The following is a 19,022-nucleotide window of genomic DNA, read 5'->3' on the forward strand; positions in this document are numbered from 1 at the left end:
AAAAGTACTGAATTTATTGAAACCTGGCGGTTGTTAACTGATCTCTGGGGTAGAAAAGACCATTGAACAATATTCTTGCTTTTGGCAAGAAGTTCACTTAGTTCAAATATCTTTTCCCATATGATTATGCTAGTTTATTCAGGTCTGATGAAGCCCCTGCTTCATGTCCCACCACAGACACTGGTAGGACTGGTGCTTCTGTGGGCAGGGTTGTAATTCTACCCTGAGAGATTTGGCTGATCTCCTCTCTGCTGCTGTTAGAATACCAGGTAAAAACTGTGTGTGTTCCAGTGTACTTTTGCAGTGGGGATACTAAGGTTATGCTCACCCTCTTCTTATGTTTTATGCTTTTTATAATTTACTGCATTGCAACTTTTTCAATTTTTATCTTCTATTTTATTCTTGTTTTAACTCTTGACTATTGCACGGCCTGAGGGCTTTCAGTGGTGGTGTGAAGGAATGCCTGTATTTGTGATTCTGTAATATGTATGTTGTGTAGCCTCCACAAAGTTACAACATAATCTGCATAGGCCAGAGGTCTTGACTGATTTCTGTCAAAGACTTATATAGGTGTTACTGAATGTCATGCTGAGGAGGGAGGGAGGGACAGTCGCTTAATATCTTAAGATAGGGTCCAGACAGGTAAATTCAATTTTGGTTGGCTGGGGATTCTACCTAGGTAGAAAAAACATTTGGGAGATAAAGTGCAGTCCTAGGCATATTTAGAGAAAACATGCTCATGCACTTCCCAGCAGCACTGACTAGGGAATGCTGGGAATTGTAGGACATTTTCTATCTAAACATGCCTGGGATTCTTCCTTAAGGTATGACTGCTGACAGTGGAGGACTAGTCAGAATTCATGGTGTGTGTGTGGGGGGGGGGGGGGGGGAGAGGGAGAAGATCTTGAATTATGTCAAGAAGCTACCCTCAAATCTTGCAATAGGTTGGGCATATGGAGAATGCAAAGAAACAGCACATTGGAGAGAAGCCCTGCTTGTACCTGTGATCACAAGAACCATGCACAAAGGCCCCTTTAGTTTTTGAGCCTTATGTGAAATTTGCCTATATATTGGGGTAGCCAGACTTGCTCAGTGGAAGACCCGTATCCAGTAAATGTCAGATGTTTGAGAGCTGCAAATAGGTGCCCATGGGTGGCGGCACCACACAGCGAGTGGCAAGTGGTGAGCAGTGAGCCTCCGTATAAACTCAGAGTGCCTTGTGTGACTCCTAAGCCTCAGTTTGGCTACCCACAATACATATCTATCTGCACCCATGCAGATTATCTTTAGATGCAGGTGATAAAGCAGTATATTTATTTTAAAAAGAAAAATGAGATTGTCAAGAATCTAAATTCATTTTTAGAGTACAGGAAGAGGAAATGACCTGTCTTCCAACAAACTGCAAGCCATGTTGTAACCCTTGGAATGATTGTATAGGGTGGATTTGCAAAAGCTAATGTATTGGCTTCATTTGTTTTCCATGTTTTGTGCAAAATGGTTGCTCTGTTGGAACTACAAAATCCATTTACTGAACTATGCTTTTAGGTATAGGTAAGAAAACTGAAGTGGTGTGGAAAGATCAGTTATATATCAAAGCAGAAATTTCATTTGGGCTTCAGGTATATAGGAACTGATACCACAATATGACATTTGTAAAATAAAGATTATTCTTACATTTAAAATAATTCCATATATTAATACATTCACCTTTGGAATAGGTAATATGATTAGCACCAACCAAGAAATCTGAATGATGAATTTAGTGTATTTGTTTATTTGTCAGATGGGGTATTGTGTTCCCCAGATCATATTTTTCTTTGCATTATTTTAAATGTAAGGGAATAGACTGTTCTGAACTGTTAAAATATGCTGGTGAGGTAGAAAATAGCTGTATTAGCATGTTTACGTTAAAAGCAAAATAAAAATCACCTTCTGTTCCTGTCTTCTGTAATTTTACTGTGTTCTATGTAAAGCCCTTAGAAAGAAATAGATGGCTATATTGCCTGTAATTCAAAACCAAACTTTGTAGTTTCTGGTGCCAGATTACCTGCTATATACAAATGTAGAGTGGCATCCTGGCAACCCTTTTTTTGACAGGAAAATCCATTTTACAAGGGGATGATTTGGATCAAAGGAGTGAAAGGGAAATGCTTTTTAACAATTTCTTGTTCCAATCTAAATCATTCTTTCATCTCCCTTCTGCCACCCCATTCCCTTGGCAGGATTTCAGTGGGCATTTACAAAGGTAGAAGGTATTATATTTATTCTAAAGATGATAATGTTGCACATCAGTAGAAATCCCCAGGACAGTTACATGAATAGGATACTTCTTTCAGTGTGTGTGTGTGTGTGTGTGTGTGTGTGTGTGTGTGTGTGTGTGTGTGAGAGAGAGAGAGAGAGAGAGAGAGAGAGAGAGAGAGAGAGAGAGAGAGACAGAGAGACAGACATGGAGACGGAGACAGACAGAATAAAAAGAACACAAATTGAACCTGTCATGTAAAAAGAGAAACAGAGAGGGAGAGTAGAAATATAATCAGGGTAGACTTGAGCTATTGTATGTAACTCACTTGAGCAACCTCATCATTATTTATTTCTGCAATCCCTTCTGTGTAATAAGAAGCCTAGTTATACAGGCTTCAGCATTCTGACTTGAACAAAGGCTTAAATGTGCAGCTATTTTTACTGCAAATCCTGGTACAGCTTCTGAATAGCAAGCAGCAGTTTGAAGATACATGTTATTTTTCTTGCCCAAATATGGGACATTTAATGGATGTATTAAAGAATAAAGGCATTTCTTGATGTGCTTGGTCTGAATTATACTTGCTTGCTTCTGAAACATAGCCAAGTGCAAATGCACTGTGCAAACCTGGCTTTGAGTCTGTGAAAGTACTGTTTGGCATATCATGGAAAGTAATGAAGTCACGTATTTTCAAATGTTAGAAGATTTGTTGTTTTTTGTAGAAATGGTTAATCTTTATGACTAGAGTGGTTTAAAGCCACCATGGTGGCAGTACTATAAATTACATAAATTTAATTTACAAATCATATGTATAAAAGCTCATTTAATCAAGAAAGGCTGAGGATGCCTTATTTTTCCCACTGAATTCAGTTTTTTCCCTGTTTGGGCTGTTGTAAATTTCTAAACTTCAATATAACACCTATACTGCATTTTATGCATGATTAATAATTTAGATACCACACTAAACCATAAGTTAGTGTGTAGAGAACAAATCACAGTAGACTCAGGCTTGCAAAATGCATGCTCCAACATGGTTATGAGGAGGACTTTAGAAGCTATCAGATCTGTTTTGTGGTAGCTTCAATTTTCCATGTCATCTGAACCAAACAGACTGTGCATCACCTTAACCATTGTTGTTTCTAGACCAGGTTATTCTTTTGCAATATAGTCCTGCTTCATTTACAAATTTTTATGGAGGATACCAGATTTGTCTTCCATTTTAGCCCTTCTATGTTTTCATATGGGTTCTTTCATTTTTTCCACTATCACAGAAAATCCATTAAGCAGGGAGAGGCAGAACAGCTTCACAGTGTCTTTTGACTAGTATTGCTGCATGCTGCCCATCAGAAAACTTCCTGTGGTTAATGGCAGGAAGACAACTGCAACCATTTTTTAAAAAAATGCCTTGATTTTACTAATCACACATAAGATTAACTAATTTAACGTTCAGTCAAACACTATGCAGCAGTTAATCTAAAACAGAAGTAGAAACTTCTGATCTCCTCAGGGCTGTACTGGAGGAGGAAAAAGCGAGAGGAACATGCAAGCCTCAGGCTTGGACAGCCTTATCCTTGTGCTCATTCAAGGCTGGGGAACTTCTAATCCTCCAGTGTTACTGTACTGCAGCTTCCAGCATCCCTGACTGATGGCCATGCTGGCTAGCAGTGGGTTGCCCATATGTGGTATACATTTATGTTTGGAGGAAGGCAGATTTATATATATAATGTGCATTTCCTTATGTGTACTTTTTCTCTCCCAACACAGGTTATTGGTCTTCTAGATGTGTTTACACCTGCAAAATCGTTAGAAGAATTCAATGATGTGTATGTAACACTTCTAAACTGAATTGCAAATACTTGGGCAATTGCCAAAGTAATCCAAAAGTTGTGGCTTTGATATTGTAACATTTGTTACTCAGTGCACATTCCTTTATATGATGATGATGATGATACAGATGGAATAAACTGAAAATCTTCAGTTTAAAGAGAGCTTTAAATTACCGTTGGCCAATAAGATTGTGTATATGAAGGAACAAGTATGTTAAGTGTTATTGCACAAAGCAATTATTTTTGTTGCACAACCTTTTGCTCATCAGTACAGGAAGGTAGCTAAGGACTGTTGCCCATACTGTAGTTTATCTATGCAGGAATGGGGGAAAGTAATACAAGTGGTCATATATAAAAATTATGTGAATACCTATTTTGCCACAGCTACATGCTAAGAAACTACATGATAAGCTATGTAAGATGCAGCTCTGTGATAAGAAGAAGCAGTTGAATGCTGGTACCCAGCTGTTGTCCCTGGTCTTAATAGTATTTTGAGACAGCTTTACAGAACAAATCTATCTGATAGAAGATTCTAAATAGCTTTTGAGGATATTTATATGCAGTAATAATTTGAAAATTCTGAAATGCAACTATCAGCTCTTCTGATCAGGAATCCTTAGTAAGGTTCTCCTCTGCATGCCATCACAACATTGTTTCATCCTTTTGCACTTTGCTGGACTTTGTGCCTGTTAGTGTACAGCTTATCCCAGGGCACACAGCAAAGCTTAAGTTTCCAAGTTTAGATGGTTACAGTTTTGACAAAAATGTGCACTGTCCAAAGTTGTTAAAATAATTCTTGCTTCTGCTACTGGAATGATGGTGGACTTCCTCTAGAAATTTCCTTGTTTGAATCACTTCTGTATCCATTTCTGATGCTGCAGTTGAGTTTGAGTGGTACTACGCACAGGACTGCAGTGCTTATTGTAACATACAGTATTCCATGATTAAGTGCATTGAATTACCTGTGTAAACTTAAAGCTGTCAAATACTTTTAGTTGCAGTTGACTATCTTTACTTTATGAGAAACTTCTGCAGGTTCAGTGAGTTCAAAGCAGAAATGCTAACACATTGTTTTGAAAAGAGTTCATATGTTGCAGCAAAATACACACACATACACACACGAAATCCAGACTGAGCAAGGTTCTTGAATAGACTGGAAGGGCCTATGAGCAAAGAGGGGAATAATCCTAAAATTCTATCAATCACATGAATGTCTTCAGTTACTTGGAATTACTGTGGACTGGTTTCTTCAATCATTAAATTGTAGCAAAGGAGACTCGTGGATACTTGCTGTTGTATTATGATACCTTAAATAGTTGTGTTTAAAACCAGTTGGACTTCTTTGGGATAGTTTCAAAGAACATGTTGAGACAGGCTTCCTATCTTAAGACTAGGTGGAAGAATTTTGTTAACAGATATGTAAGAACACCTTATACTGCATATATCCTATTTACTCCTTATCTACTTTCTTTCTTTTGTGGAGAAGTGGAAAGACTGAATCAATGCAGAGATCAGTATAATTGATTTTATAATTGTTGAAGTGGGGTTGCTAATTGGATGACTTTGGGCCACTCACAAACTCTCAGCCCAATCTACCTCACAGGACTGTTGTTGTGAGGATAAGATTGAGAGGAGGAGGAGAATTATGTAAGCTGCCTTGAGTTCCTTGAAAGAAAAAAAGGTGGGATATAAATATAATAATTTTTAAAGCTCTCAGGGATTCATAACTAGAAAGATGTAGGGTTCTTACTGTGTTTTCCTTAAGAGCTGGTCTGTGCATGACCTTGGCATATGGGTAGGGTGGAGTGCATGTGAATTTCTATGCAAATAGACTCCAGTGCAAGTTCCCATACCATAGCAGTGTTCTCCTCTGTGAAAAAGTGACAGATGAAATTGGTATAGTTTCTTAAATAGAGTGGATCAGATGCAGGTTAAAAGTATGTGGGATAAGTTAGTCATTACTCATTCAACTATCGTAGTCTGCAGTCCTGTACACATTTACCTTGGAGTAATACCTATTAAAGTTACTGAAGTTTACAACTGAGAAAAAGTGTACAATTGCATTGTATTGTACATCTGAATCCAACCCAGTATGCCACTCATTAGGTGCTAATAGTTTTAGTGGTTCTGATAATTGTTCTTTATCTCCCTGGAATGTTTTTATTTAACTATCTCATGTAAAGGTAACACTTTTGCTTAACTTTTGTTTTCTAGCTACCTTGTAACCCATCTAATGGGAGCAGATCTCAACAATATTGTGAAATGTCAGAAGCTCACAGATGACCATGTACAATTTCTTATCTATCAAATTCTTCGTGGTTTGAAGGTATTCACATCAGTCCTGTTGCTTTAGTAGCACATCTATATCTTGAGAACTTATATTCTTATGATTGCACCAACACATGCTTGCTGTTCTGAATTGGTTAGATGGATCCCTAGTACATTGGACATAAATGACAAATCACCCTTTAGAGAACTGAGAGTGAAATGAAAAGGCCAGCACTTTCCTTTTCCCTTGAATCAGATTAGACTTATCTGTTCTACTCTTTTATTTATTTATTGAGCAAAACTAATGTTCTCTGTATGGGGGAGATTTGTGTATTTTGTGTTGCTTTGTTATGAGATGTGTAAAGCATATGTGTTGATTAGATGGGGACGAACTGCAAAAATCTTCATGAAGAGGAAGGAAGGGGACATTACAAGGCAAGATCATGCTGCTGATTGCACTGCAGAAGCAGCTAATCTTTGTATTCATTTCTGTGCCTTTCTGCAGACTTCTATATAGGAAAATGGAGAATGCTTCATGAGATATATAGAGATAGCTGGGGAGGCTGCTTCTGCAGTGGCCGTCTGCACCATGATTTCTTGCCCCTTTTCTCCATTTCTAGCCTGAAATATGTTTTATGATTGGTTAGAATCACCCATGTGACCTGTCCAGAAAGCATTGCCCTCACTCTAACTTAGTTATATTTGCCTTCAGTGATACCATCTCACGCACAAATGATCCCTCTCAGTCACAGGTTAGTCTAGCAAAAAGCATTGGGGGTGGGGGTGGGGGTGGGGGTGGGGGGGATGGTGCCGCAGAAGACCAGAGAAGCAGCGGCCAAAAAACAGCCAAAAAATATTTGTGGGGAACCATACTGGCTTCTTGAAAATTTCAAGTAGTCCTGCTAGAAATCAGGTTCAAAATTATTTTTTAAAGCAAAGGTATCTCTAGAAGATCTAGATGTAGTTTTAAATGCCATCATGTAACTTGCAATGAGTTTATAATCAGATGCCTAGGCACTTCACTGGTAGACAGTTTGACAGTGTACACTCAAAATGCAAAAGCACTTTTCAAGATAACAAAGAGGGACCGAATCTAATAATTTTAAAATATGCCTCTTGCTTTTCATGCATATATTATATATTCCACATTTCAATTAGAAATTGCTTTTTTACCTGTAAAGCGGGAAACTGAAAGCAAGCCTGTAGTTCCCTCAAACATCATTACAATATCTGAGAATACTAAATTATCAAAATGGAGCAAAAAAGATGTAGATTTTCTTAATAAAGAAATAGTAAATAGTGCACTGAACCTAATTGTCACAATATTTTTTATCCTGCAGTATATCCATTCTGCTGACATTATACACAGAGTGAGTATTCTTATTACAGTGAAAGAAGTATCTCTGGAACATTGGATTTTTATAGAGTAAACATTGGATTGTTATAGAGTAAACATTGGATTGTTATAGAGTAAAAAAGCTGCAGAAATTTTATGGAATAAAATTGCTACAAAATGCAGTTAATGCTGAAGGAAAGAATACAGGCTTGGGTTCATTGTCTTTTTCAAACATGTATCCTCCTCACATGGCATATTTTGGTGGGATAATTTTTGATGCTTGTTGCTTATACGTAGACTTGGCATGGGTTGCTGAAGAACTCAGCAACATTATAATCAGATTGTATATAGCAACTGGGGATTGATTTTAGAAGCTGAGGGATAGATCAGATGTTGTTAGTGCTAAATTTCAGAATACAGACAACTTGGTTACTTTTGTAATGTTGACATTGGCACCTCTCTCTCTCTTTCTCTCTCTCAGGATTTAAAACCTAGTAACCTAGCTGTAAATGAGGACTGTGAGCTGAAGGTAAATTGGGATTAGTATTCACACATGGTTTATAGGTTAATCTAGTGGTCATTCCTATTCATGTAGGTTAAGACATTAAATATATCGCCAGAAAAATGCAGGCAATTATATAAGCAAGTTTGTTTGTTTTGTCTTGGTCAGATATTTTCTGATTGGATTGGTTTCTGTTTAACTGTTGTCACAAAAGGTATTTGGTAAAGTTCCAATTTATTCTTTTCCAGTTTCCCTTTATGTGAAAATCTTGACTGTGATGTTAGTGGGTAAAATCTAGTTAGCTCATTCTGCTGATAGAACTGCTGTCAACACGGAGGGAGGTGATTTCCTCTCACCCTGCAACCCACCCTTACTATCTGCTCCTCAGGGAATGGGGATCTTCTGGAACAGATTCTGGGAGGTTGTAGAGCCCTGCAGGGAGGAGTAAAGAAGTTAGTCTCAGTAGCTCAAGTGGAAGCACGTCGATTTCCCCACTGATCTTGGTTGTAATTGGAAACTGCAGTTAGAAAATGACAGATGTTTCACAAATCTTTGGTAAATTTAGACTTGCAAAACCTATGTTTTATCAAATCAGTTTCTGGAAGAATTCAATAATCTTTCTTCTTGTTCAGTCTCAGATCTTCCACAGTTGTATTTCATCAGATATGTGAAGCCCAGCGTTGCTCTCCTTCTTTGTTGATGAACTGATTGTATCAGTTTATGGCTGTTCTTATTCTGCAGATTCTGGATTTTGGGTTGGCGCGCCACACAGATGATGAGATGACAGGTTACGTAGCAACCAGGTGGTACAGAGCTCCTGAGATCATGCTGAACTGGATGCATTACAATCAAACAGGTGCAGCATCTCATTAGTCTAGTAAGGATTAACAAACAGCACTTAACCATAGAATAGAATATGCAACAAGGGATTTGTCCAACCCTGCCCTAATACATGTTATAGTCAGTAGTGTCTCTATTTGTTAAACTAATCTGAAGTTCTTTTTTTGCTAAAGTACAAATACCTGATTTTTCATGTTCCCATACTAAATGTTACCCATTGTATCGAGTAGTTTTTAACAGTTAGAATAAAGCTGTCTAACTAAAAGGAGTTATTGGCTTCTGACTTACTCTCCTTTTTCCTCAGTTGATATTTGGTCAGTGGGATGCATTATGGCTGAACTATTGACTGGAAGAACACTTTTCCCTGGTACGGACCGTATCCTTTGACAACATTTAAAAATAAACTGAAACATTCATTTCACTTCTTGGAAATAAAAGGCAATTACAGTTCTTCATATCCTATGAGATTTGTTTTCCGGTGCCAGCAAACCAGGTGACCTATCAAACTTTTTTCAGTTTTGCAAGTGTGGCTATATGAGGACACAAACTGCATAATTTTGGGAGCCCCAAAGTAATAGAGGTCTAATAAATAATAACAAGGGGATAATAACACATAAATGGTAGACCTATTAATCAGTTTTAATTTAATTCTTAAACATGACTTTTCCTCCTTTCTGAATATATATCTACAGATACTGAATGCCAGTTGCCATTGGTCCGTTAGGAATATTGAAAATGCTTTGCATGATATGAAGTCATTATTTTAGTCTGCTCACATAATTGGGAGAGGAATTTAGTATCAAATCCAAGAATTCCTTCAAGGATTAAAACTTTTGAAGATACTACTGCAACCCTTTGATCAGGATTTCTTAGCATAGAGATTGCTATGATATACTGTTGTGTTGTGTTCATGCACATACTATCTGTTGGAAAGGAGCTGTTTAAGTCTTATATTGAACATTGCACTTGGATTATAATCCTGAAACAATAAAATACACATACAGATTTCTATTGAGATAAAAATGTACTTTTGTGTTAAGACTTCCATTTTCAAAATATTACATATCTCTTGAAAATGAAAGCCATGTCTTCTGGAGCTGCTTTTACAACCTTACATACTTGAGGTTAGTTCTTGTGTAAACCTCCTCCACTCCATTAATTTTGGCATTCAGTCTCTAACTTACTCTTATCCTATGATTGATTATACCTTTAATTTTTGAAAGAACAAAGTGCGCAGAAGGCATTATGCTATTTTTATGTGAATGATTTTATTATGTTCTTCAAAAACTTTCCAGAGTAATTAAGGCAAGTTTTGTTAAAACAATAATATAATAAATGTATGGCCTACATCCTTGATTTTGTCTTACTTTATTGTCCTATCTCTTGCCTTCATTCCCTCCTGTTAACTTTATCTTCTCCTTTTTCAATATCCTTGCAGTTGTCTTTCTTCTTTTCAATTTGAGGTATGTGAACAAACACTTCTCTTGCTATATAAAGCAAAATAGTCACACCACAAATATGAACTGGATGTTACCATCATTTTTACTATGACCTATTTTTCAATTACATGTATCAACTTCTCTTTTGTATGTTTTTGGTAAGAGTGAGTTTGCTTTCTGCAAATATTCTAGGCTTCATGTGTGATGGTCATTTAAGGCAAAAGCAGGGAATTACATCAGTTCTTTAGGCTGCATGCTCTTTATTGGAATCATGAGAAATTGCAGTCAAATGGTAGTATCCAGTGTTAGTTCTATTTATAGTAAACCCATTGAAATGAATGGGACTTAAGTTAGACTAACATTGGATACAACCCAAAGAATGATAAAGCACATCCTAGAGGAATACTATGAATACACAGAGATGTAAACCATCAGTACCAGGAACTGGGAAAGCAAATCTCAAAGCTCAGCTCTTGGAATCCAATTTGCAGAGGTAGTTGATCCACTGTGGTTTTACATTCATGTAAAAAGCTAACTTCTGTAGCTGGATAATGTTTCAGAAACTTAGGACATTTTGGTGGACAAAGTATGGATAAGACAGAAGATAGAAACTAATGGGTAAACTTCAACTTTCTCTTCTTTCACCCTGACCCAAATTTGTGTTAACTGTTCTTTTTAAACTGTCAGTTAGTGGCTATGGAATAGGGACATGGGTTAACTTTGGACAAGGTTAATACCTCAAGAAACTGGTGTAACTAATTGAACCGTGGTGTATAATTACTGTCACAAACTTATTCTATGCTAGTGAAGAATGCTCACTGCTGGTTGTGGCGGCAGTCTTGACTCTATTCTGCATGTTAATATTGAATGTGATTCTCTTAAGTCCTTGGATGTGATTCTCTTCTGACATCTGCATGCTTTTTGCTTTGCTTTGCTTTGCTTTGCTTTGCTTTGCTTTGCTTTGCACACACTTTCCCTTCAACTTTCTTTTGTTCTGTGTTTGCAAAAAACTTGTTTGTGCCTGTTCACAGAATATCTAACTGTTCCTTATTGATCCAGTTAGAAGTCTGTTAGTATTAACAGGTGTAATGTTAATGAGAGCTGGGGTGGTGTAGTGGTAAGGAGCACAGGACAGAACTCTAATGAATGAAAATAAATAACGTTAGGCGCATCAACTTAACTATAACTATCAACTTAGTTATAGCTTATGTACAGATTTACTTAATTGTGTTGGTCAGCTGCTGACATATGGAGAGTTCTATTATACGGGCAGTTATGGACGAGTTACATTCCTGAGAAAAATGGAAATTTAGCTTTAAGATGAATTTTTATGTAAGTTGGATCATGTATTGTCTGCCTGCCACATTTGCTGGGGTTAGGGGTGCAGGACTCCTGTGAAAGTATTAAAACCACGATTATTTCCACTGTGAACTCTTTTGGCTGTTGGCAGAGCAGTGGAGGAGCAGAGGCTGGGAGAGCGTGCAGGGGTGGCCAGAGAACTGGCAAAGGCAAGGTAGGAGCTGGACAGAGAAGTGGAGGTGGGGGGGAACAGGAGCAGCGGAGAGGAAGGGAGGTGGGGCCAGTGAGGCACAGGAGGAAGCAATGGGGTAGGGCCTGCAGCCTCTGAGGCTTATAAAGCCACACAGTCACTGCAAGCTCTTTTGGCTCTTTGCAGAGCAGCAGAGGCTAATCCCACCCAAACTCACCAGTGCATCCTCCTTGCAAGCAAGGAAATGCTGGAGAGATTTCCCTCTTCAGATAGGTGATGTAGGAAGACCTGCTTTGGAGACCTTCCTCTCTCCCCTTTCACTTCTTTCCTCTATGTGGTTGTACTTTGGAGACCCTGCCTTGCTCCTCTTTTGCTTCCTCTCTGTGGTGATGATGATTTCCTGCAGTGATTTTTAAAAAGTTAATAGGCTTTATGGCAGTTTATAAGTACGGGTTGTTCTTAGCTTGGATTTTTGTTACCTGGGGACTGCCTGTATAGCATATTTTACTTTTTTTTCCTTTAGAAAATGGCTTCTAGAGCTAGTAGAGTGAAGTGACTAGTGTTCCTACATCCATCTACACAGAAAACACAAATCTGAAAATGAAATCTGGCTTTCAACAGTGGATATTTTGTCACTACTTTCAAATATGGCTCAACTTTCAAATAGTGTCAGCTAGAAAAAGACTGTTGTAGCATTACCTCTAGCCAAAACAAGATGAAATTTTCTGAACAGTGTGACTTTTCTAACTTTTTTTGAATAAATTATTATTCACATTTAGTGAGATACAAATTCATAGTTTCAGTTATGTGAATATTTTAACTGACTGCAAATACAAATGTATTTCTTATGGCTTAAGACTGCAACAGTTGCATTGGAATTGACACCTTTATTTTAAGGATGAGCCTGCATAGACGACAGATCTTTGTAGAAGATATTAGTTTGAATTGAGTCTGAGGTTCAGTGGTTTTATCAGTTTACTAAGAGATGTGGAGGGGCTAGTATGTTTAGGATGGAAATAATGATAGGTATAGAACTTGGAACCCACTTTTCACCAAGGCAATTTCAAGGTAGTTTCAAATTTAAGAGATTAGGTTTTAATCTTCAAAAGCTAGAATAATCCCACTTTGAAATAACTTTAGAGTCTCCTGTTCGCTCATGAGCTTTCTTATGTACTACACTATGGGAGGAATAGCTCATGCTCTCAACCCAGAGGCCACAGTGGAAAGCTCTAGGAAGGCTCCCAATTAATTTGTGGCTCAGCTGAGATTTGGATTTTCTGGATCACACTTTTACCCTCTATGCTATACCAACTCTGTTGTCTACAAATCTACATGGTAAGGCACAAGAAGCAGGTTCCACAATTTTAAATGTACTGTAAGTACAAATCAAGTACATATAATGGTTTAAATTTTGTGTAATTGCCCTCCAAATATTATGGGAAGGCCCCAGATGACCTCCACAGAGTGTGTCTAATGTAATTTTAATATAGGTCACTAAATTTTTTTATTGGGTGGATTGAAAATAAATATTCTGTTATTGCATTGCTTGCCCAAGCTATAATTTCTGGCAGCAACTGAAGAAGAAGAAATAGGTTGTAACCTAGAAAGCTTAATGCTGTGTCAAAATTAGTTTCAAAGGTGCTTCACAATTTAGGCACTAATAGTTACGCAACAGTAATTCTTATTGTCAGTAGCACCTGTGCATGGCAGTCTGTACCATACTGCTTCTGTTACTAAATCTTGACCTTACTAATGAATGGGAGTATGTTGATTTAACCACTACAGAACCCTAATTATGCAGATCACATACCATTGCATTCTGATTGCAAAATGTACTCAATGGTCCAAATTGCGATGGTGGCTTGGAATGGGGGTGGGTGAGTGAACTAGATTAGCAAGGCTGGCATTAGTTAGTACTAGAATCTGGGTTATAGAGCTGAGTGGAACAAAACCAAAAATAAAAGTGTGTTGACTGTAGAGCTGCCACCTTTGCTGCTCTTTGAATTCTTTAGGCAGAAGCTTAACTTCATTTTTCTCACTTGAGGATATTGATGACAAAGCCACAATTCATGATATTCTGAAGAAGCAGCTGGATTCTATAGAGCAGTCAGTCTGCTCAGAAGTATATTTTGCTTCTTCTCTTCCATAATCAGAGAAACTGCAATGGGTGGAAGAGGAGCTACAGTCTTGGGTCAGTTTGCCCTTATGATATTCAACGGTTCATGTGAGCATTTATCTCCAGAGGTTAGTCCCTGCAGTAATGTGTACATTTTTCCATTTGTTGAACAAATTTGGGTATAGGATTTTCAGGAGGTATATATGGGATACATGTTCTATACATAAGAGATTTGCTATCTTGCTTAAAATGCTTTGGTTAACATTTTCCCCTTTAATTTTATTGGGCTGCTGCTGTTTTTCTTTCTTTTCTATTCTTTTTTGTCATTTTATTTGTCCCAGCATTTTCCTTTATGGTCCATCGTTAGATATTGATCAGTTGAAGCTCATTTTGAGACTCGTTGGAACCCCAGGGGCTGAGCTTTTGAAGAAAATCTCTTCAGAGTCTGTGAGTTTGAAACTTGATTGTAATGCCTGGCCTCTTAAGATTTTATGTTTTAGCTTTTTTGCTTTGCTACCTTAGAAACTGCCTCTCTCTCTTTTCTGGTTAGTTTCTCTTCTTTCTTTGACTTATTTCCTTAGGTACAGTGAAGTTTTCCTTCTCTTCCTCTACACTGTTCTCCATGTAAATGGCTCCTCCTATTTCTTGTTGTTTTCTCTCTGTAGGCTATACTAAACTTAGTTAAACATTGAGCCTTCTTTATTACATGCTGTTACTATGTACTGTAATATATATGCTATTAAGAATCCCATGTGTCCACTATCCTGATAAGATAGTGCATTCTCTAGACCTGGGTTGTTAGAACTTTTACTACATGTTCTTCCAGATCTAGCAATTCAAGGAATTAACAGGGAAAAATATTCTGTTTAGGAACTCTGAATCATTATCAGAGAAACATAGTAAATTCCAGTAATTACTAGTGGCTCCATTTTTACTTTGGAGCATTAAACCCACCTTGTGCTATAAAGGCCAAGTCATAAAGGTATGACCTTGAAAACAACAATGCAGCTATTTTTCCCATCATTAGGGGAAATTACATTGGGATAGTGAGAGCTTAAATATTTTATCTTTCTGCATGGATGGATTTTTGTATAAGTGCTTTGGATAGGAATTCATATAGAATAGATCCACAACAAAATGGCTGGCTTGCATTGAATATGCTATAGAGACTAAAAGATGTTCAGAAGTAAGAGGGGAAGTGAGCTTCAGAAATTGACATATTGCGTTTAGTGCCAAAGTCTATTTTTTATCACTACATGGAATGCTGAGTGCAAAACCTGCATTTCTTGTGCCCTATTGCTTGAAACCTTCCCCTGAACTAGTTCACATTTCTGGTACTGGAACCAGATTGGTAAAGTAGTGGTGTAAAAAGTGGTGTGTTGGGAAGTTAAAGTAAGGAAGGAGATGGATTCTACTCATATTACCTTCTCATCATGCTCCATTTTGACCACACACACGCACCTTCATAGCCAAACTAGCTAGTGCATATAAACAAAACAAATGTAATCGCATCTAGTTTGTTCCTTAGTATTTTTTCTGAAATTAATATGATGAAAGTTGAAAACTACCAAGATGACTCTTGGATAATCAGGTGAAAAAGGACAGTGACATCAACATGAATAAAACTCTGGGTTCAGTGGAATGCTGAGCTTAGATGGAGGAAGCAGGTGAGAAGGACAATCTTGCTCAGTCTTATAGATGTACTAGAGATAAAATGAAAACAAAAACATGACAATCTCAGGATATGCAATCTGGGAGTAGTAGAACCTACTTCTTAAGGGTGAAGGAGAAAACTGACACCTGAGGATGAGCCTGCATTCACAATTGGGTGACATTTATTTTATTTACTACTATAATGTCTTCAGTGTATATCTTGATTTATTAAGAAACAGATAAATACCAATTCCAAAAGGCATGTGCTTGGAAGGACTATTTTCCATTTATGTTTGTGTCTGTCGTATAAAGAACCTAAAACACTTGCCTATCCTTGATATCCCTTTAAATCAGGTTCCTCTTCTCAGGTAATGGGGTTTCTGATGGCTCTATTTGATCATAACTTTTTGCCTTGCGATAACAATTCTTACATGTGTGTATTGAACCTTGTTGTGTTAGTAGCCAGTTTCAGCCAGATCTCAACTGAAAGTAGAACACCGAATAGTGAAGAAAGTAGAATTAAATGACAGTGCACAGTGAGATACAGCAGCATCTTCATATAAAAATAGCAATGGTGACAAAGATTTTGCTTATATCAGATGGCAGTTTTGAATACTTCTGATGTAAAATAGTGGTCATATGTGATCTTGACATGATATATAAAGCAAAAAGCATTTGAACTAATAGTAAAAAGTTTTAAAAAAATGAAGTAAATGGATGATTACCAGGAGGTAAGTTAATGTATGAAACAATAGTACTGAAGAAGAAAGTTCAAAGATATGCAGTGATTTAAAATGGTTTCTTCTCAGTTTATGTATCTTTCAGAGACTGGGCAGATAGCTTTTATATTTCCATGCCTGCTGTATTCCACCCTGACTCCTTGTGTGGGGTGAGCCTGCTCCTCGTACCTGTTCTGTGGTCTTAGAGGGACAATAAGTAGTATTTCCAGCCCTGACTAGAGCAAAAGATACATTGCTTTCTTTCCCCCACTCCTTTTTGCTAGGTGGGGGTTATAGCCATGAGACACTAGGTCAGCTTTTAGTCTTGACAGACCCACTACTCTTGCCTTACTCTGCTAGTATGCAGTTTAGGATAATGCCTTACCTTGGGTTATGAGTTTTCCCAGGATCAACTGAATAGCTGTCCAGAAAAGGTTCCAGCCAGTAATGCCTCCAGCCAGTAATGCTTTTATTTCCATACTCTTTACATGAATGTGAGCATATAAGGGCCTGGAAGTCCACCTCCAATTGTTTTGACACTTTAGAATCTAAGGAAAGGGCAAGTCTTCACCACACTGTGACAAGATACCTAACCTAAGAATATTGTTGGCTCATTGCTTCCCTTGTGATCTGTGGTTTGATACAAGAATCCTAGAGGACAGCTATAGAGGGCATCGATTAATCTGAGACACAGAACCATCACAATATGGTTTTTAAGTCAATACAGAGTAGGTTTCTGCTTAGAAAGAGCAAGGATTTATTATGTGTCTGCCAAAAGAATCATAAAATGGTAGAGTTGGAAGGGGACAGAAGGCCATTGGGTCCAGCCACCTGCTCAGTGCAGGACACCAAGTTAAACCATCCCTATAAGATGACTGTCCAGGTGCATCCTAAATGCCTCTAGTATAGGAGAACCCACCACCACCCTAGGTTATTGGTTCCATTGGCATACTACTCTAACAGTCCAGAAAATTTTCCTGATATCTAGCTGGAATCTGGCTTTCTGTAACTTGAGCCCATTATTCTGTGTCCTGCACTCCAAGATGATCAAGAAGAGATCCTATCCTTCCTCTTTGTGACAGCCTTTCAAGTACTTGTAGAGTGTTGTCAAATCTCCCCTCAGTCTTCTCTTCTTGAGGCTAAATATGCCCAGTTCTTTCAATCTCTCCTCATAGGGCTCTGCTTCCAGTTCCTGGATCGTCCTTGTTGTCCTCCTCTGAACCCTTTACAGCTCGTTTGTATCTTTCTTAAACTGGCTTGCCCACAACAGAACATAGTATTTTAAATAGAAAAAGAAAAGGGCTAGGGTATTTTGTTTGTTTTAAGGAAAACAGGTTGTGATAGCCTATTATGATAGAAAAGTTGATTTCCTTAAAAGGAGCTTAGTTTGGTTCTGAGCACACAGCTGTCCTCTTCCCTGTCCTGAAAGAAAAAAATCTTACATTCAAGTGCTGTATCAATAAATTTGCTAAATAGAACTAAACTGTATGCCATGCACTGTATTTGTGTGCATATCCTTGCTTTGCTTTAGTTGCCATTCAGTATGCTTTCTTTTGTTCACTGACAAGCTAAAGTTTTTGTGCGGTGCCAATAGATTACTAATGTGGCATGTTGGTCTCCTGCCATTCACAGCTACTAAAGGAAGAGTCTTTTAGATGGTGCATTACCTTTTGCAGCAAAAGAGAGACAGGAGAGCAGAAAGGAGGATATAATATCTCTACAGCAGTCATCAGTTGACTAACTGCTTCACTGAAAAGAACTCTTGATTTTAAGTTTAAATGAGCCAATGCCCAGTTTAAGGCAGCTCTTGAGTATTAGTGGTGAGCTGGCATCTGGCTTTTCTGCAGGATTTTTAACTGTGATTTCTAATTTCAAGATGCTTTACTTTCTAGTTCACACTGCTTGCTTAAAGATTATGTGACACACAGAGTGGTTAATTCCTGTCTAGATGCCTCGAATGCAATTGTCTTGAATGTATGTTCATTGTTGTTGAAATATTAACAAAGCCCTTGACTAGGCACCTAAGATATTAACCAGCTTCAGCAGATCATGCGTCTGACGGGAACACCCCCTGCATATCTTATTAACAGGATGCCCAGCCACGAGGTGAGATCTGTCAGGGTGTGAATAGTGGTCTGCAATTCAAAACATGACTTTAATTATTATGGGGTTTTACCCCACATTTCAGGGCATAGTCCTGCCAAGGTAACTTAACAAAATTAAAACCACATGGAATAAATGGATTATAATACTCCACCTAAAAATAGCAGTGGTTTGAAACCCCCAACAAGCCACATTTCAGTGAAAGGCAAACTTAAACAAAATGTCTTCAGAATACAAGTGAGGCCATATAACATCTCTAAAAAGTTTGTGGGGCCACAACCAAAAGCCTTTTCTCTCTGGTATCCACCAACCTGATAGACTTTACCTTTAGCTATGGATGCATATGGTCATAATTTGGTCCCAAAGGGTTTAGGCTTTAATGATTAAAATCAGCACTTTAATTTGAGCCCAGACATGAATAAGCAATGAGTACATTTGGTATAGTATCAGTGCAATTTATTTAAAACTTTTCTATACCCTCCCATCACAGAC

At 37.8% G+C, this 19,022-nt stretch overlaps 1 protein-coding gene across 1 annotated transcript in view; it reads left to right on the plus strand.

Moving 5' to 3' along the window:
• LOC123024287 (mitogen-activated protein kinase HOG1-like) overlaps positions 1–19,022 on the plus strand; it is a 72,830-nt gene that overhangs the window by 11,421 nt on the left and 42,387 nt on the right. The window contains exons 3-9 of the mRNA XM_044431838.1: positions 4,004–4,062; positions 6,280–6,391; positions 7,674–7,703; positions 8,151–8,198; positions 8,913–9,027; positions 9,316–9,387; positions 18,454–18,533. Coding sequence (XP_044287773.1) covers positions 4,004–4,062; positions 6,280–6,391; positions 7,674–7,703; positions 8,151–8,198; positions 8,913–9,027; positions 9,316–9,387; positions 18,454–18,533 — 516 coding nt within the window. The remainder of the gene's footprint in view (positions 1–4,003; positions 4,063–6,279; positions 6,392–7,673; positions 7,704–8,150; positions 8,199–8,912; positions 9,028–9,315; positions 9,388–18,453; positions 18,534–19,022) is intronic.

Source organism: Varanus komodoensis, unplaced genomic scaffold (genome assembly GCF_004798865.1).
Source record: "Varanus komodoensis strain SLA01 unplaced genomic scaffold, ASM479886v1 scaffold1, whole genome shotgun sequence".
In the NCBI taxonomy this organism is placed as follows: Eukaryota; Metazoa; Chordata; class Lepidosauria; order Squamata; family Varanidae; genus Varanus; species Varanus komodoensis.